The following is a 21,023-nucleotide window of genomic DNA, read 5'->3' on the forward strand; positions in this document are numbered from 1 at the left end:
TATTCCTTTGTGTGTGTATATATAGTTTTGAAACAGCCTCTCTACCCCACAGAGGTAGGGTTAAGGTCTGCGTACATCTTACCCTCCCCAGACCCCACCTGTGGGATTACGCTGGGTATGTTGTTGTTGTTGTTGCGTGTATATATAGTTTGAGCTGAAGGCGCACACTACCAGAACCTTGTCTCTGCCCTTGCTGGAGATGTGCCAGCAACTTTCTTAGTCTATCCTGATTCCTGGCCCGTTTCCAAACACACAATCCACTTTGAACAAGATCCTTATCATCGATTTAATTGCTAACTCACCCATAGTGGGTGTGTTTGTAAACTCATGTTGTTTAATCAAATTCATGGCTAGCACACCCATGTTAGGTGTTTTTCTTGAACAAGATGCTTGTCATCAAATGAACAAATGGATTTGGGGAAAAAGATGAACAAATGGATTAGTATGATTCACTGCACCTTCAAGCGTTGGATGGTATGATTTGATCGAGAATGGAATTAGTATGATTCGTTCCAAACCATTAGATTCTTCTTGGAGGCCAAAATGTGTTTGAGTTTCTTATATAGACTATAGAGTGGTTTGGTATTGGGCAAACTATACAGAAATAGTTGAGGTTTGAACATATATGATAAGCATTTTGGCAGGCTAAAAGTGTAGTTTGAAGTTCAAAGATGAAGCAATTGCTCATTAGACAACTTCTAGAGGAATGCTAGAGGGTTTCTTTTCCTAAAATAGTTTTTGGGCCATATTGAGTGTACCTTGCCACTAGCACAGGTATATGGTAACTCTAACCACCAAGATTTAGATAGATGGAAAACAATGACTTCGCTTTTTTGCTTTTGTTGGAATTTTAATCATGGTCTCCTATGGTGATTTCCAGTTTCAACCTGCGGGTGCAGAATGCTATAGACTATCTAATGCCAGTGATCTCATAAAGGTATCAAAAATCTAAGAGTTTCATGGTCATGGAGATGTTTAAATGTTCTTGGTCTGAGTTGATGTCCTGTCTCTTCTCCGGAAACTAGAAGTGTCGTGAAAGATGATAAATCTTCTAAGCCCCCTCCCTACCCGCAGGGAGAGTTTAATAAATAATAAAAAGAAAAGACCTGGAGTATTAATTTTTGGACACTTTCAAATTTCACATTATTTATCAGTTTGTTTTTTGACTAAAGAGAATTTGTTTTAACCATAATTCGTGGAATCATTTGTAAGCAATGAACAAGTTCTAAATGAATGTGACTCTACTAGAGTTTAGACTTGAGACACCATAACTTCACATCTATGATAAAAGGAATAGTCTTTCGTATAAGAAGCTCAAGAAGAACATAAAAAGTGGGTGCAGCTTAGTCTATAGTATGCTGATTTAGAGATATTTGACAAGTAAAAGTTGAAGTAAGTCTAGTCCATCAGGAAAGCTTGGCGCAATTTTTTGTTTGAAAAAGTCATTGGAAGTAAAATGTTTAGAAAGAATGCTAGGAAGTATCGGAAACAACCTCTCTACCACACAAAGGTAGGGGTAAGGTTTGCGTATATCCTACCTTCCTAGACCTCACTTGTAAGATTACACTGGGTATGTTGTTGTTGTTGCTGGAAAGTATGACGCAAAAAGGTCTTTTGTAAGCTGAGAAGGCACCCTTATGTTTATGGTGATGTGTAGAAATTAAAGGTCATTCTTTGGATTGATTTGTTGCAAAATTGAAGATTTTGGTTCCATAAGTTGCAAGTTACCTTTACTTGGGCCCTTTTATAACAGTTCCTGCTTGTTTATTAGGGTGGCCAGGGTAGTTGATGTTACAAGAACAAAGTGTTGAAGGACATGTAAATAGCTAACAAGTAGGACTAGTGCAACAGGAATGTTATGTTTTGTGCTGAGCTAACTTTATCATAACAGAGTAGAAATTGGTCGTGATTTGCAAGAATTACTCAAATTCATTTAGCCAGTGTGATTAGTATTTTGTATGATAAATAGTAGAATAGGTGCTTCAAGACACGTAATGGCTATTATTCGTTGTTGCACCCAATTTCAGCTAATATTACTAAGCTAGTTTTTGGGATATCTAAGTTGGTCAAGTCTAGCATAATGGCTGGACAGACTTTCAGAGTGACCATCCATTCTGCTACCAACTTCCACTTTGGAGACTCATGTAACTACCACTGAAATAAGAAATAAAAAAAAAAAAAAGGCAATCCTATGTTTTCCCTTCCTTTTCATAAAAAGTTGTGAAATTGCTGATTAAAGGTATGAATTAATGATAAGGGCATAAATGATTGTTATCAATAAGGGGGTATAAGTGATATGTTCATGTTCTTCAGTTAGCTAAAGCATAAGAGGAACCCTTAATTCACACTTCCCCTTCTTTCTTAACACCTCCTAATTTCCAGGTTGAGCAACAGATATCAATTCTGTTAGATATTGTAGGAGTGGCAAACTGACGGGTCGGATCGGATATGGGTGGGTCGAAGACAAGTTAAATAAAAACAGATTAAATATCCGACCCGCTCATATTAACATTCATAAAAAATGAGTTAACCTACGGATCATATTATCCATGGTTTTAGGAATAGTCAGGTGAGAACACAAGCTAGAAGTCAAAATAAGCTTAGACTGTCTGAAAACAAGAACTCATGAAAAATAACAAGCAGACAAATAGGTATTGATAATATGGATATCTGGATATTCAATTTTTAGTGGATAATATGGAGATATTTGATCCATTTTTAAGTGGTCAGTTATCCAACCCATATTTTATGGGTCGGATTGGATGGCTGTTTTTCCAAACCATTTTGCCAACCCTAGATATTTGAATGCATTTGCCGCATTAATCCTTGTTTTGTTTTATGCTAAGTTGTATTTTTGTTGTTATGCTATTTCTTACTTTACGCGAGTTGTGTCTAGTCAATAGGTAGTCAAGGAAAAGTTCGAAGCTTTGAAGGCTAAATATTCTCCAGGTAGCAGTAATGGTGGAATGGTGGTGGTCTTTACTGGGAGCTGCTGTACCAGCTGTAGTGGCAGGGCAAGCTTTCAGGACGAAAAAGAGGAGAGATGAGGAGGAGAGGTTAAAGAGGGCCAGAGACCGTGAGAAGAACTCTGATGATATATTTGTTTGTGAAAGAGTGTGTACTTCAAACAGGATGCTCAAGAAGGTTGGTGCATTTTCCAAAGACCCGATGCCCGATACTTGTGTTACTGTTTGTGGTGTTTCTGAGCTCGATGCTTGCGCTGATGCATGTGCTCGGACTGTTTGTGTTAATCAGCATCAAGTGCCTAACTGGAACGATATCTGTCTTAAGAGTTGTCAAAGTGAGTGTCTTAGGCTCTCACAATCTTCTGTAGTGTCTTCTTAGCACATAGCTCTTAAAATTTTGCTTTTATCATTTGGAGAATTCTGGTCTATTGACAATCTTCTGAAGTTTATGAATATTATTTGTGCTGTCTATTGTGACTATGCATCGAGGTGTTTGATATTGGTAGCTTATGAATTTAAGACTAATATTACAATGGAAACTTGTTTGCCAGAACCACCGTATTTCAATCAATCAACTATGCCTCAATCCCGAACTTATATGAATTTTGTGTTTTAGTTCCACTTTGTTCTAATCAATTTCCTTCTAATTCCAAATAATTCACTCAAAGAAAATTAGTTCTTAAAACTAGATGTTCACTAGATATCATATTTTACATTATATGGCAAACAAGTCTCTAACCAGTTCAAATGATTAATCATATCAGACAAATTTTATCTGTCAACCTACTTAATCCTCCTCCATCTAGGCATGGGACTCACATTGACAGAATGAATAGGAATACCACCTGATCATTTTGCCCTTGTTAGAGTTCTTTTTTCTCTTTTTTGAGAAATGAAGTGCTGTTTTTAATAGCTGAATACTACTACTGATTAAGCTTGAAAAGCCGCATCATATTTTTCTCAGGTTGATTCCTTTTGGATTTTTAGAGACAGCCTAACTGATCAACATTTAGATTAGAATTAGCATGGAAGCGTTTTTCATATGCATGTGTTTTAATAGATTAGAAAGTGTTATCTACGAGTGAAAAGTAGCACGTACGGTGTGGAATAATTGAGGTATATTCAAGCTGACCCGAACATCACTATTAGGAGTTGTTTTGAAGTTTAATGATCACGCAAATCCAGGAAATACGGGAATGCTACAACGGCGGAGCGATGGTGTGATTCGTACTAGGCCTATAAAATTTGAAACTTCGAGAGGTTCTTTGGTTCAGTCGCTAATAATATAGAGTTTTTAATATGAATTATTATTCGATGAATATTAATACAACAATAGTTATGGAGAGTTTGCAGTACCAAAGTCAAGAATTAGCTTTTCTTGGTATTGCTAATACACGATTTCTTTTTCTCGCATAATTTTTGAAGGCATTAGTGACGCTGAAATGCAAATCTTGTATCAGTATCGAAGAGTCTTTTATACCATAAGCTAATATTGCTGAATTTTATGCCAAAGATTCATTCTTTTTATACGGCAAACAAAACCAGCCCTGATGGTCTTGTAGACATTCTAGCGTCGTGTTGATTCGTTTGGTCCATCAGTGGACATTCTACCCCTCTTCTCACACTAATCTTTGTTGCATTTCTATCAAATTCCTAGTGAGCCAAATTTTTAGTTCCAATGTTTGAGGAAATGCACAAAAGAGGATTAATTATGGTTATAGAGGAAGTATAATCTTTGCTCGTGTGTGCCTTTAAACATAGTTGGCTACTACTATAAACATCGAGTGCGATTAACTTCTTATTGTGCGTTGCCGTGCTAGCTGTAGTGGGCTTAAGCTTTGAGGATGAAAAAGATATAGAGATTAAGGACATCAAACTTTTCTGCATTCACATTTTTATACTGTTTTAAAGTTAATCACCAAAGAGACGTAATTGCTCGAGTCAGAATTAGTTCAGATTTGACATATGGATTTTAACTTCAAAAGGATTGTGTGTTCTGAACATATTGGAGCATCAGATAAGTACCACGAAGATCATCAGTTCAATCTAATTTTGTTCGAAATACTACTACGAGACATCTACTTATGAACCCAAGAACACCCCCCCCCCCCCCCCCACACACACAACAACAAGACCTGTTTTAAAATAAAAAATTGTGAAACTTTCACGCACCTCCATTAATTTTATGAGCTATGTCTTACCTCTCACCAACATAAATATCGGATAATTTTGTTCACCAAAACTTGAACAGACAACGGAATCACCTAATATTTTCTTGGATTCCGTTGACCATTTGATTCTGAGATGCCTAGTGGAACACTACCTAAACCACTATGAAAACCTTTGTAGTCCTTCAAGATTGCTTGTTCTCTAGCGTAAGGCCAAGATTTCTTGACCTGAATATACCCATTCTTTTAGGAACATCACTTATTTAGGAGTTAGCAAATTAAAACCCATGTTTTAGCCACGAGCTTAGTGAAAATTAGCAAAGGTTGAAGGACTTGTGAGCCAAGTCAGTGGTTCGATCCTGCGCCATGCGAACTAAGCCTGGGGGCTAAATGGAGAAGGGTAGAGGGACAGGCTCAATATCGCCGATGGCTGCAGTCTGTCTTAAGGGGTTTTGGCGCCAGACAGACTTCTCGGTCATTAAAAAAAGAACCATGTTTTCAGCTGCTAAACAGCCTTGATCAATTTCTTTGGTGCATACTTCTACTTGAACCAAGTAATCTCCCAGCTCAATAGTTTCCTCTAGTTGTGGATCCTTTTAGCTCCTTGCTTCCGCCCATTAATTGGCATTTGTCACCAAGAAAAGAAGCAAGGAAAGAACGAAGAAAGAGAGCACTGTCCGACAAAATGCAACCTGCTCAGAGACTAGAGACATAAATACTTGAATTTGCAGAAGAAGAATGATTAGATATTGCAGCATTTTGAATGATACTGCAATGAATTGCCCAATATGCTAAAGCACAAACATTGCCTTTACATAGAAATGGTAAATTGACCGAGTTGATGATAAGATGATTTATAGACAATATAAATACGGACTCGGGGAAAACTTGTAGAAAATTATTAAAAGTTACCTCAGGTAGCTGATCAAATCTTTCGGAAACCGCCTCCCTACCTTTCAAGGTGGGGGTAAGGTCTGCGTACACTCTACCCTCCCCAGACCCCACATTGCGGGATTCTACTGGGTATGTTGTTGTAGCTGATCAAAACTTTACAACACTAGAAGTACAAACACAACTGCTATGTCTCGATTCCAAACTCTCTCTAGAGAAACAACTTTAGAAATATGTGAAAGAAGACGACACAGGATTTAGAAATTTGAATTAAAAAATCATTCAACTACAAAGTCTAAAATTCTTGAAAATTGAACAACATACAGTACCTACAAACCCAAGAGAGCTACCAACAACAAGACAAATTTCTACAACGAAAACGAGCACATATTTGCAGCTCCAAGATCAGCATATACACTTCTTCACACGAAGAAAAGTAACTATTTTTGGTCACTACTCATGGACACATTCAATAAGAGGATTCTTGATCACATAAACCTAACCAATATGCCAAAGCACAAATATTGCCTTCACACATAAATGTTGAATCAAATGAGCTAACGATAAGATAAAATTTTAGACAATATACACATGGAACTCAGGAAAACTTATAGCAAACCGTTAAAGTACCTCACATACCCGATCAAAGCTTCACTGCTAGAAAAAACATAACTATAGAAAAATGTGAATAAGACAGATAAGAGAATTTAGAAGTTTGAAATAAAAGATCATTCAACTACAACCAAGTCAACAACTACAAACCTGAAAATTGAATAAATATAGTACCTACAAACCCCGGAAATCTACCAACAAGAGAAATTTCTACAAACACAAGACATCTAACAACAACAAGCTAAGAGCAATTTCTACAATGAGAAGAAGCACACTTGTGCAGTTCTGGGGTCAGCATATATACTTCTTCACATGAACGAAGAAAAACAGCTACTTTTGCTCACTACTCAACTTACTACGACATCGAATCATTCAATTTAAGAAGATTCTTGGCAGCTCATGTAAACCTTACCACTTTCATCTGCCTCAAACCTCCATGACCCCCTAATCAACTCGATCACTAAACATTAATTCTTGAGGCAATTCATTTTAGAAACCATAAACATGAATCCTTTTTAGGCATACTTCCTAGGCCTACCTCTTTTCTTAGCTCCTGTTGACACCGGTCTCGGAGCAGCAGCAGGAGCCTGAGGCCGAGGCTGAGCTGGCACCGAAGCCGGAGCAGCAGCCGAAACCGGAACAGGACCCGGTGTTGGAGTAGCATTTTGGTTAGCAACATTCACATTCCCCTCAGATGAAAACATAGGTGGCATCCAAGTAGGAAATGCACCAACAGCAGCAGCAGCATTAGCAGCACTTTTCCCATTTCCCAAATTCTCCAAATCACCATTCACAAAACCCATTGGAAAAAAACCCCAAATGCAATAATAAGCTTCTCTCCCAGGCACCAAAGGTGGCATTGACAAAATCTCAGTAGCAGTAAAAGCTCTCTTACATCTATCACACCTTAAACAACACCCTTCATAAACCCTAGGATACTCATACAAATTATAACAATAAGGACAAGCTGTCCACAAATTCACCACACTTTGCCCTCTCATCCCACCACTCACCGGTGTCGCCATCTTAGCTGGACCCGGGTTCGGGTTTTGAACCGACCCACTCTGAAAGCTCCTCTGGCTCACCGGACTCGGGCTGGGGTTCTGATTTTGACCCGACCCGGACCCGCTGGCCCGACTACTCCTCCTCACAGGCAACTTCTCATCTGGTTTTTTCTGCTGTTTATTATAAGGACCTCTTGGTCCTCTTGGTCTACCTCTAGTTGGAGCCAAATTAACCCTTGTAAAAAGAGAAAGCTCGTTATCATAAAGACCCTTTTTTGTTGGATCTGAAAGAACAGCCCAAGCATCAGCAACAAGACCAAAAGCTGAATCTGCAGATGGGTATTTGTTCTTATCAGGATGAAGAAGAAGAGCAAAACGACGATACTGTTTCTTGATTAGTTCAGAGTCTTCAGTACGACCTTGGATTTGAAGAATAGAGTACCAATCATGGTGATTGTTGATACGTTTCGTTGAAGCTAAAAGAACTTCAGCAATGGCTAAGATCTGGTCAGGTCCTTCTAATAAAGGCTCAGTTTCTTGAGCAAGAAGTGCGAAATCTTTGCAAGGGGCGAAATCTTTTTCCCGTAAGAGTTTTTCTGCAACACCTAGTAATCTTTCTGCTTCTGCTCTGCTTGTTGTTGTATGATGTTCCATTTTTTTGCGCTTTGGTTTTTGGGTTTTGATGATCTGAAAATGGGGACGGAGAAAATGATGGGTGGATTTGGGGGAGGGGGTTGGTTACTGTAGAGTGTGCAAAGGTTGTCTTTTTAGGACCAAATGAGGGATATAAGTGAACTTTGTTGTTTAAGCGTTATATCTACTGTGTAATGTTTTTTAGGGCTCGTTTGGTACAGGGATAAGGATAAATAATCACGTGATTCTATTTAAGATGAATTTATCTCATGTTTGGTTAGGATAAAATGATGGTATAACTAATCTGAAATTAGTTAGCCGAGATTGTAGTGTTATTTTATTCCTGTAAAAGAGTGGAATAACTAATTTCGGGATAACTAATCCCAAAATAAGTTATCCTGGGATAACTTGTTTCCAGCCAAACAACCCCTTAGAATGTAAGGGGTCGTTTGGGAGCTGGTTAAGAGTAATTTATTCATGTATTAAAATTCTGCATAAGCTTTTTTTTTAAAAGAATCCTGCATAAATAATACTGCATTTGGTAATTAGTTACGAGGTGAGTTATTCATGTATAAAATTAGTATGGTGTTTGATTTGCAATTTAGAAATCCGCATAACTAAGACATGTATAAGTTATGAGAGATTCTATGTATTATTTTATGCAAGGCAAAAGGTGGAATAACTAATTTATGAATAACTAAATTCTGCATAAAATAATACATACCTCATGACTAATTCATGTATTACTAATACATGTATAACTCTGACCAACCACCAAACAATCCCTAAGTAGTTTGGTGGACATATCTGTCATTTCATAACTGTACTTTCCTGTTTGTTCGTAGGATACATTTTCTCGCAGTAAGTACTAGAGCTGGGCGTTCGGTATTCAGTTCGGTATTTTCAAAGTTCGGGTTCAGTAATCGGTAATTGAAAGTATATACCAAACACCGAACTTTCAAACTTCGATTCGGTAATTCGATAATCGAAAATCAAACTTCGGTTCGATACGGTGTTCGATAATACCATATTGAAATTGAATTCCACTGTATCAATCAAGTATTCTGTGGCATCAAGCCCCCAAGAAGTAAACTCTTTTACTTTGCAACATGTGATACCATTGTTGAGGGAATTGGAATACTTCAAGGAATATAAGAGGAAATTAAAAGCATATGCAGGCAAAAAGAAAGCCAAATACATAATAAAGGAGTCACTATATTTAGTCAGCATTGGAACAAATGATTTCTTGGAAAATTACTACTCAATGCAAAACACACGCTCGTCAGTCATCTCAATACACAGAAGCACAATTTCAAGAATTCCTCCTTCGACTTGCCCATAATTTTGTGAGGTAAATATATCACATGGGTGCTAGGAAATTTTCCTTAACTGGACTTCCTCCAATGGGTTGTTTGCCACTAGAAAGAGCAACAAATTATATAAGTGGCAATAGAGATGGATGCAATGAGAAATATAATAATGTGGCTAAGCATTTTAATGTGAAGTTGGGTGGTTTGGTTCAGAGGTTAAATACAGAGCTTCCTGGGATTAGAATCAGTAGTTCTCTCTCAACATACCCCTAGCCTATTGGGCATGGGCTGGACTAGCAATTTAATTACAATGGGCCTTTAGGCTTAAGTGTATTTATTTCGGTATTCGATATTTATCGAATTACCGAACGGTATATTTCTAAATATCGAATACCGAAATCGAAATATCAAATTTTATATTTTATTCCCGAAAATCGAACCGAAAACCGAAATACCGAATACCAAAATATCGAAATAGCCAGTTCGGTTCGGTAATTCGATTTTCAGTATTTTATGCCCAGCCCTAGTAAGTACTACTAAGAGGAGTACTGTTTAGTAGATAATTGGCCAAAGTCATAGATGGACTCCTCAACTTGTCCTGATTTTCCATCTAGACCCCCCAACTGAAACGTTGACCATCTGAACCCCCGAACATAAGATAAAAATGTGTCATTTGAACCCCTCGTGCCAGCTGGGCACACGCGTGAAGCTCACTTGCTGTGACATGGAAAAATAGACCAGTGACATGGAGTCATGTCATGTTACCTGTTTTTTTTTTTTTTTTAAAATAAGTCATGTCAACAAAAACAATTAATTTTAACAAAAACTCTATTTTAAAATCTATTTAAATAATTAAAAAAATTGAAAAACCCAACCCATCCTCTCCGATAGCCCACCTTGCCACCGCCACTGCCGCCGCTGCCTCCTCCGCCGCCGCCGCTTTCTTTTTTAAAATTTTTAATCATTAAAAATTAATTTTAACAAAAACTCTATTTTAAAATCTATTTAAATAATTAAAAAAAATTGAAAAACCCAACCCATCCTCTCCGATAGCCCACTTCACCGCCGCCACTGCCTCCGCCGCCGCCGCTTTCTTTTTTTAAATTTTTAATCATTAAAAATTAATTTTAACAAAAACTCTATTTTAAAATCTATTTAAATAATTAAAAAAAATTGAAAAACCCAACCCATCCTCTCTGATAGCCCACTTCACCGCCGCCACCGCCGCCAATGCCTCTGCTTCAAAATCTATTTAAATAGCGTTTTTGTTAAAATTATTTTTTAATGATTAAAAATTTTAAAAAAGAAAGCGGCGAGGGCGGCGGAGGAGGAGGCGGCGGCAGAGGAGGAAGCGGCGGCAGTGGTGGCGGTGAAGTGGGCTATCGGAGAGGATGGGTTGGGTTTTTCAATTTTTTTTAATTGTTTAAATAGATTTTAAAATAGAGTTTTTGTTAAAATTAAATTTTAATGATTAAAAATTCAAAAAAAAAAAAAAAATTGGTCTCTCACGCTCTGTTTAAAGCAGTGAGCTTCACGCGTGTGCCAGCTGGCACGAGGGGGTTCAAATGACACAGTTTATCTTATGTTCGGGGGTTCAGATAGTCAACGTTTCAGTTGGGGGGTCTAGATGAAAAATCAGGACAAATTCAAGGGTCCATCTATGACTTTGCCCTAGATAATTTCAGAAGTATAACACATGCATCTTCTAATGTTTTAAATATGAAACGGACATTCTTGTTTTATACTCCCTCCGTCCCAATTTATATGAAGGTGTTTGATTTAACATGGAATTTAAGAAAAAAGAAAGATTTTTAAAATTTGTGGTCTAAAATGAGTCATAGATATTTATGTGATTATAAATCATTTCGTTAAAGGTGAAATGTGTATTTTAAAATTGAATTGCTACTAAATACAGAAATATGTCATTCTTTTTATGACAAACTAGAAAGAAAAAAGTGTCATATAAATTGAAACGGAGGGAGTATTTAATATATAAAAATATTTAAAAAATAATCTATTATATCTGAGGTAGGTTTAAAATATTCTTTAAGTATGCTGAAAGTGACGATTTTTGCCTTAATTGATACTTTAGCACTTTGATTGACAAATTTAACAGGAAGTGTACATGAAAATATAATCGGAACTCACATTTAGATGTTGGATTTTGCAGTTTTTACTATATTTAGTTCGTTTCTCGTGTCTCGTGCAGTTTTTGTTATTTTAAAATTCATTTTAGCGTTTTATGCATTTTTTATGTTACATTCTAAGATTTGACGAAACTTTCAAGGTGTTTCAAGTTAAATGTTTTTTTTCACAGTTCTCGTTAATTCGAACAGCTAGAGCTTATTAAACATTTAACAAAAATCAGAAGTGTTCATTTTTGACAAATTTAAAGGATCAAAATTGGTTAGGACTATATTTAAGCGACCATTTAAAATCTATCCGAAACTTAAGGTACTATTTTGTCACTTTCTCTTTAATCTAACAAAAGTATTTTGTAACCTAAAAATGGACAATGTACCCCCTATGGGCTAACTTATTTTATTTTAACTTTTTATTATTGGATGCATGAATTTAAGTTTTTTCATACAAATAGTTCTTCAATTATATTAAAAATGATTAATAAAATAACAAGAAAGACGTGCGTAATATTTAGAAGCATAAAAGAGGTATATATGTATTACAAATTGGAATTTCAAGAGAGATTTGTGAATTATCGCTTAAAATAATTATAGGAGTACTTTATTAGAAGAACAAAACTCGAATCTATAATTTAAAGGGAAATGTCAAAACACAATTAAAGTATCTATTTCCAATGAAAAACTTGAGTGTGCTTGAACCTTAGTTAAAATAATGAAAGTTTTCAAGTAAGAAGAAAAAATAGATATAGCTAAATAGATGTGCCTTTTTTATTCTTAAAGGAATAAGAAAGAAATTATATAAAAAGTTCACCGCTATATATAATTAAATCATTGAACGCCATATCATCAGTGGAATTCTACCAAACAAGAGGTGAGGATTTGGTGCCAAATGCACTTTCCCAATAATCGAATAAAATATAATTTATTGGATATTTAATCTATACCAAAACCTCAGATTTCGTACTATTTTTCAAACTACAAGTAAATTCTACCACTCAATTGCATTTTATGGCAAATGAAAAATAAAAGGAAAGAAATTGTGGCCGTTTACAACATCCATGCATCTACCCATTAATTAAATTTTAGTGATTTGTCAACTTCAAGCCAAAATCATGAACTAGCTGGAATCTCACGTTGCTTAATGAGCAATAATTAGAATCGAATTTAAAATTTATTAGTGTAAAATGTTAGTATTTGAATTATAAAATTTTAAATTAATAATTTATATATGTTAAATAAATATATTAAGACAAATACAAATTTATGTCAGAATTGTTGATTTTTTTCTGAACTCGCAGGCAGGTTGTTCATCCAACCCTTGCAATGTAGTATCAATTTTATGGCCTCTTATTCAAGTGGCTCTTTGTGCTTGATTTAGAGCCTGTTTGGATGGGCTTATGCCTATAAGCTGCAAACAGCTTATAAGCTAAAAAAAATAAGTTGGAGTAATCTAACTTATATTTTTTGGCTTATAAGCAGTTTTCAGCTTATAAGCTGCTTTAGATAAGCTAAGTCAAATGGGCCCAATTATTTTTTTGAGCTTATTTTAAACACAAAATAACTTTAAGCTGGCCAGCCAAACACTCAAAAAAACTGAAAACAGCTTATAAGCAACTTATAAGCCAATCCAAACGGGCTCTAAAAGTTGGACCACACCAATTTATTTATTTTAGCTTATAAGCTGTTTTTTTTTAAGCCCATCCAAACAGGCTCTTAAACTAGTTTGGACGAAGAAACTGGAAGAACATTGTGGTTGGATTTTGTTGAAATTACAAAAGCTGGTTGAAGAAGATAAAGTGAGGCTATTGGTTTTTGAAAGTTTCAGTTGAACCTAATCATTGAGAATTGTTGGGTCGGTTTTAAACGTTAGATATCAAATTTGAATTTGAAGCAAAAACATGTCAATGAAATTTCTAAACAGTAAATTATTATAAAATTTGTAGACAGTAAATTATGATGACTAATATGGATCATATCACAATTCCCGCAGATCCCCTGAATTTTTGATTAGGGGCGGGCATTCAGCTTGGTATATTCATACTTCGATATCGGTAATTCGATAGTCGGTATTGGAAAGTAGTTACCAATTACCGAACCAAAGTAATCCGATTCGGTAAATCGGTATACGGTAATTTAAACTTCGATTTCGATTATTCGGTAATCATAGAATATGTGCCAAATAAGTTTGTAAGGAGTTCCTTCTTTATTTTTAGGGAGATTGGATGAGGAGGCATTAGGTTTATTCATCCTCTCATCTTGTCTCTGGTTGTACCATGGTTTACTCCAAACGCTTCATTCATAACTAAGTGATTCAATATCTTGTTAGTTAGTAATAATTCAGTTAAGTATTATGCAAGATCAAAAAAGCATGATAGACAAAGAAAAAGAATACGATATAGATTTCAGTTATACAAGTCATCTTGGAATGAGTTCAATATGGTCAAATAGAGTGCATTAATAAAATTTCGGGATTCAGTATTACCGAATTAGCAAATAGCATTTCCCGAATACCGATTTCGATTTTCCGATCCCTAAAATTGAAATCATAAAAATCACTCCTGAATATCGAAATACTGAGTACCGAATTACAGAAATTCTCGGTTTGGTAATTCGGTTTTCGGTAGTCTATACCCAGCCCTATCTTTGACAAGATAAATTTTGCTCATCAATTAAAAATTTGAGCCACCCGTTTGCTATCGGTTTTAAATGCGCCAAAACTTATTTAAACTGAGGTCAAATAAACAGAGACATTAACATATACTCCCTCTGTTCATTTTTACTTGCCCTGTATACAAAAAAAAGTTGTCCCTCTTTACTTGTTCAGTTTAGAAAACCAAGAGATAATTTACCATTTTTTTTCCTATTATACCTTAGTATTAATAAGTCAAATTTTTTAATTCTTTTTTCCAACACTTTGGAATTATGAAAAGATTTCCAATTCTTTTTTCCAACACTTGTATAAGATGAAAAGATATGAAATTTTGGCTCCAAAACTATTTTTTTATGGGGGAATACGTGAATTGTTGGAACCCAATATTCAATTAATTGGCTGCACAATTTTTGTGATATGCTTTAATTGATTTCAATAATTGGGTTATTTAGCAATAATTAGTGGTGATATGTTATAATTGTCATTCTATTTTTGGCTTCTTAATGGGCTTGTCAAATCAATAAATGACAAGTAAAATTTACAGAGGGAGTTATTTGTGAAACACCGAGCAATTTGCACGATTTCCCTTATTCAGGGGTGTTCTTTAATTTTTACCCTTCGCCTAAAATATCTAGAGGTTCCGGGTTCGAACCCCGACTGTGTCAAAAAAAAATTAGGCCTATTCGGGCAGAATTTCACCAGAATAAAAAAAAAAATCTTCCCTGAAAAATTTCGCAAGGCAACCTTTTAAGGCAGAATTTTCGCGAAGCCTTTCCTTGTGATTTTTTTTTTTTTACTGAGCGGGGGCCCCAACCCAAAACCTCATTGTATTTTCTATCACTTTTTTCAGCTAAGAATAAAAATTAAAAACCAGCAATTTGAGGGACAAAAATTAAAGACCATCGCGCTTTTGAAGGACAATCCGTGTAAAAATGAAAATCACCCTATTATCTTAGTAAAGTCCACTCTGGAATCGACCCTATCTAACAAATGAGGCCCAGACCAACATTAAGCACTCAAGAAAGAGGCCTTATTTCAAAAAGAGGTTAAAATGGCCCAAGTCCAATCATTAGAGATGACGCGAGTTCATTTCCAATTTTCTAGCAAGCTTGTGAACAGTGTGATTGTAGTGGTAGCCAGTGGCGGAATCAGGATTTTTATTAAGGGGTGTTAAAATATAAAAAAGTAAATATACGATGAAATTGAGGGGGTTCAACACATAATATATATACATAAAAAAGTTTTTTTTTCGTATTTATGCAGTATAATTTTTCGGTGAACGGGTGTCTGACACCCCTTGGATGCATATGGCTCCGCCGCTGGTGTAAAGTAGCCAATGCGCGGCACGAAGATTCTTTGACGAGACACGTGACAAGTATCGAAAGAATTCATAGTTAATCCTGAATTGGACGGCGCTGTGGACAATGATATTTTATTAAATTTAAATCCACAAGAAATTTGGATTATATTAAATTCAAGATATATTAGTCCAAATAAATATTATGTGCTAATATGATTGACTTAAATACTTAAGTCCAATAATTGTGGATTTGATTAATGATTCAATTTTGTTGGGCTAGTCCTTTAATTTGGGCTATAAATAATAAGCCCACTTTGCTAAGCCATGATATCATCTTCCTAGAGGTCCAAATTGGTGTCACGTGTCAGATGACGTGGCACGCCAAGTCAAATGAAAGAGCTAATAGGATCATGCCACGTGTAAAAAATGACACAGCATGCCTAGTCAAATCAAAGGCCAATGGAAATGTGTCATGTGTACAAGTGACATGTTCCGACTAATTAAATATCGCCATGTCAACTTCAATTTGATTAGTCGAAAGGAGTTCGTCCTTATCACAACTCCTCCATCTTACAACTATAAATAGGAGTCTCATCATCGAGAAAAGGGACAGAAATTCAAACAAGAAGCCAGAGAGAGCTCATGGATCAAACGCTGCAGATTTCTCTACAAGCTAAAAAACATTCAAGCACTCAAGTATTTCTCTAGAAGTTCTAGAGATCAAGACGAAGATTCAAAATCAAGCCCTTGAATCCAAGTACAAGTTCAAGACCAAGACCACAGATTCAAGATTAAACTCAAAAGCTCTTGAATTCAAGTACAAGTCAAGATCAAATCCATCAAGTTCAAGCTCAAGCTCAAGCTCAAAGCCTTTGAATTTACTATCGAAAAGAGGAATCAGAGGATTCCTAGAGATTGTAACACTCATATTCTATAATCAAATACAACGATTGTTGCGATATTTTTCTGTCTTGATTATTATTTTCTCGACGCGAATGTTATTGTCTAAAGGCGCTAACTTAGCCAAAGACAGAAGAATTCTTAGAGTCCGGAGCCAAAATGACTTATTTTTGCAGCCATTAGACAAAAATAGTATGGTTTTTTTTAGACCAAAATGGGTATTTCATTGGATAACCAACGAAATACCCACACAACGTACTGTTCCGGTGCCGATGAATTACTTGCATTTCGCTACATGTGTAGCGAAATGCAAGGAATTTTTTTTCCTTTGCATTTCGTGAATCAATTCACGAAATAGGGTTATCCTAAATTATTTTTTTTCTTCTTCGTGAATTAAATCAACGAAACTGATTTATTATTATTTTTTATTTTTTTTTGCATTTCGTGATACAATCAACGAAATAGGTGTTTTTTTTTTTATTTCGTGAATAAAAACAAAGGAAACTGATTTATTATTATTTTTTTCTATGCATTTCGCGAATCAATTCACGAAATAGGTGTTTTTTTTTATTTCGTGAATAAAACGAAACTGATTTGTTTTTTTTTTTTCGCATTTCGTGACACAATCAACGAAATAGCCTTTTTTTTATTTCGTGAATTAAATGAACGAAAGTGGTTTGTTTTGATTTGTTTTTTTTTTTTTTGCATTTCGTGACACAATTCACGAAATAGGTTTTTTTTTTTTTTTTTTTGCAATTCTTGAAATTAATGAAAGAAACTGTTTTTTTTTTATTTTGTTGTGCAATTCACGAAATGGCCTTTTTTTTGCCATTCATATAAAAACAAAATTGGAAAATATATATATATATATATTTGTAATTCGTTGATACATGAACGAAATAGGATAATTTTTTTTTAATATTTCGTTTATATAAAAACGAAATAGGAAAATATAATTTATTTATTTTTGGTATTTCGTTTATATAAAAACGAAATAGGATTTTTTTTTATTTCGTTCATATTCCCTTTTTCTGCTCCCCACTTTTACCGTATATTATTTTACCTTATCCTCTCCATTCTCCATTTTTCCTTCTCCATTCTCCATTCTCCCTTCTCCATTTTCCGTTCTTCCTCTACCTCCATTCTTTCTCTTCTTCCGTTTTTGATTCTTTTCTTCTTTTTCTACTAATCCTATCACAAGGATTCCTCAACTTTTGCTCCATAATCTTCTTCAAATTGAGGTAATTTATTAATTTTATAAGTTTTTACGTATTTTTTGATTTAGTCATTATAAATTAGTTCACATTTATTTTTTTGATTTATTTATATGTTATACTTAGTGTAGTAGACTGTAATAAAGAAAACAAAAGTTACAAGTTTAATTAATCAATAGTTGGTAATTTCAGTCGTTGCTTCAATTAAAAAAAGCTTTTAAAAAATGTTAGTAGAGTTTATTGGTCAACGAACTACAATTAAAATACTTAAAAAATCGTTGAAGCTACTGATTAAAAAGGTATAAATTTATATTATAAAATGTTCTTTTAGTTAGTCATTTTCATAGAACAACAGTAAAAAAAAAATGAAGAAATTGTGAGGAAAGTAAGATTTGTAAATATAACATAAAGATATTTGTATCATTTGTTGGGTCATTTTCTATGTTCAAATTGTGACTAGTCGTTGGAGATTATTTTCTGTTGATAGGCATGAAGAATTTTTAATTTTCAAATTAAAAGTATAAGATCAAGAAACTGTGAGGAAGTTGGAGTTGTTTTTGAAGCTAATAGATAAAAATAGCATGTCCTTTTTTTTTTAATACCAAAATGGGTATTTCGTTGGATAACTGACGAAATACTATTCCGATCCGTTAAAAAAAATATATATTTTCCTTGCATCCCCTCTCCAGTCATATGCTTTGTTTTAAATAGAAAAGAAGTAGTTATATGTAAGATGAATACTATTATGACAATTAATTATGAGCTTAACCAAAAGTTTAATTACATTTCGTTCACCACATAGGGATCTGCAATTATTTTTTGACAGTTGTACTCTTATTAAAACAAAATTATTTTCTCACGTGATAATATGTCTTATAGTTTGACCTTTATTGACTTTCCTATTGAATATATAGTAAACAATTCTGTAATGTGTTGTCCATTATTCTAATAGCAGTGGCTTGGTGTTGCAATGTTATAGATATGGATCGCCCCAAAGTCATTGTACATCCAGGTCCAGAAAACTATGATTTATTAATACTCCAGCATGAACATCGATCTCAGGCTGTGTGGGATGGAAAATTGACTGGAAAGAACGCGTGTTTAACTATACGTCGTGCGGATCATGAATTCTGGAATCACGTGAGGCAATACCCTTTACATAATTGCATTCTTAATTACTTTGAGAGGTGTGGATTTGGGGGAGTTTTAGCAGTAGGTAATGTGCAGTATAATGAAGGAATCATCACTGCACTTATTGAGAGATGGCGTCCAGAGACGCATACATTTCATATGCGGACTGGCGAATGTACCATCACACTGCAGGATGTCGAGGTGTTATATGGCATTCCCGTGGATGGCCACCCATTGGTGCAGAGAAATGTTAAAAATATAACTAAATCAAGGTGGCAGGAATTGATGTACGACCTTACTGGTTGGTTGCCCGGAGAAGAAGCAATTATAGGTAATAGCTTGTTGGTAATAACACAATTATCTAATCATTTGGAAACCTTGATTGCCAATAATGATATTATTGATGAACACACTGATGAGGCTGAGGTACAAAAGAGGGTCAGGTTGTACCTGCTTTGGTTGATTGGTGGCAATATATTCCCTGATAATAGTGGTTCAAAGCTTAGTTTACACTTCTTGCTTGACATAATAGACCTTGATGCAATAGGCGGGAAAGCTTGGGGAGCAGCAGCATTATCATACTTGTACAGTTTTTTATGCCGTGCTTCGATGGCCAATAGCCATGATGTTTGTGGATTTATTGCTTTGTTACATGTACGTGAATTTCAATAATATATTGCTCTACTTCAGTAGAAATAAGAGATCAAACAGCATTCTTATAACCACCATTACCCAAATTTTGAAAAATAAAATTAGGAATCGAAAGTCGAGCTTTATTATAAACACTATATGTACCACTATATATAAAGCAATGTGGATTATTAATATTTGTGTACAATTCTAAATGTCAGCTAACCATATTTCCTTGAGTTGTCACGCTAACAATTTAAAAGTATTGCTTGATACACGTTTAAATAGTCAACTTCTCTGCTATCTTTTAAATAATATTTTAGATTTTCTAGTGTTATAATTTGTATAATAAATCATTAAAAATTATAATATTGTCGAATAGCTTGCACAACAATATTAGCGCATTATCGGAACCCAACCATAACAACACAATTTTCATGTGTATTTTCGGGTTATTTTATTTAATTCAAAAAATATTTATATAGTTAAATTTACTTATACAGGTTTGGGCTTGGGAGCGAATAATCCCGATGCAGCCATTACTTCGTCCCCCAAGAGTAAATGAACGAGATATTATATTTGCGCAGAAGTGGACTCGTCGTGGAGTTCGTGAAAGCGAGGCACGAGCTGTGCTAGTAGTTTGTAGGGATGTTTTAGACAACCTAACTGATGATCAAGTATTTTTCCTTTTAAATTTTTTTGATAAGAAATGTGAAAAATATAACAACAATAGAGTTTTTATAGATTTGTTCATTTTTTGCTTAATCGTACTATGATAATGGGTTAATTTTGTTTTAATTTGTTATAGCTAATTCGCTACAACTTGCTACTTGTTGTGATATTTTTTAGATCCCATTTCTTCTTTTAGCATAATTAGTATTTTGTCTAGGTTTGTTTTAATGGCTAGAAGGTTATTAAAGTATTTTATTTTGTTTTTATTTCCATCAAAATTCATTATGGAATTTTCAAGTTAGCCTGTTCTTGTTATGCTTTGGAACTGAATAAAAAAGAAAGTGCTTCTAGCAAGGATTTGGTCATGATACACTTTCTACTATTGAGTATTTTTTATTCTTCATTGCACGGTTTGGAAATGATGAAATTTTGTGTATTTAGAAGGAAGGAAATTGCTTGAATGTTCTAATCTTTACTTAACTGAAAATGCATAATGGATGTTTGTTGTAATGAGAAAATTTATAATTTGTAGTATAAATTATAAACGACTGTATAATATTTTTGCTATCGTAGTTTGTGTGGGAGCCTTAAACAGAGGCCATTAATGATGGACTTCCGGAGTGGTGCCGACGTGGTCAAGACATTTGGATGGTGCAGTTGCCACTCATTTGTGGAATCTACCGAGAGTGGCACATGGCGGGTCGGGTCAACAGACAATTTGGTAAGGAGCAGTCTGTTCCGGGACCAACCCCCCCACATAGACCATTTCATTTTTCACTGGACAAGCGATTTAAGATAAGT

General features: G+C 34.8%; 2 protein-coding genes across 2 annotated transcripts; one reads left to right on the plus strand and one right to left on the minus strand.

Annotated features, from left to right (window-relative positions):
* Positions 1–1,171: 1,171 nt before the first annotated feature.
* LOC132627622 (uncharacterized protein At5g64816-like) lies at positions 1,172–3,435 on the plus strand. Its single transcript, XM_060343067.1, has one exon. It carries the CDS (start codon positions 2,959–2,961, stop codon positions 3,343–3,345), a length of 387 nt encoding a protein of 128 aa, XP_060199050.1. The 5' UTR covers positions 1,172–2,958; the 3' UTR covers positions 3,346–3,435.
* Positions 3,436–6,723: 3,288 nt separating this feature from the next.
* On the minus strand, positions 6,724–8,428 carry LOC132627623 (uncharacterized). Its single transcript, XM_060343068.1, has one exon. It carries the CDS (start codon positions 8,293–8,295, stop codon positions 7,153–7,155), a length of 1,143 nt encoding a protein of 380 aa, XP_060199051.1. The 5' UTR covers positions 8,296–8,428; the 3' UTR covers positions 6,724–7,152.
* Between the last annotated feature and the right edge of the window lie 12,595 nt (positions 8,429–21,023).

Source organism: Lycium barbarum, chromosome 2, assembly GCF_019175385.1.
Source record: "Lycium barbarum isolate Lr01 chromosome 2, ASM1917538v2, whole genome shotgun sequence".
In the NCBI taxonomy this organism is placed as follows: Eukaryota; Viridiplantae; Streptophyta; class Magnoliopsida; order Solanales; family Solanaceae; genus Lycium; species Lycium barbarum.

Bases quoted from the DNA above. Each gene is read 5' to 3' on its own strand.
- LOC132627623 (XM_060343068.1), bottom strand. From the start codon at position 8,295: ATGGAACATCATACAACAACAAGCAGAGCAGAAGCAGAAAGATTACTA.
- LOC132627622 (XM_060343067.1), top strand. From the start codon at position 2,959: ATGGTGGAATGGTGGTGGTCTTTACTGGGAGCTGCTGTACCAGCTGTA.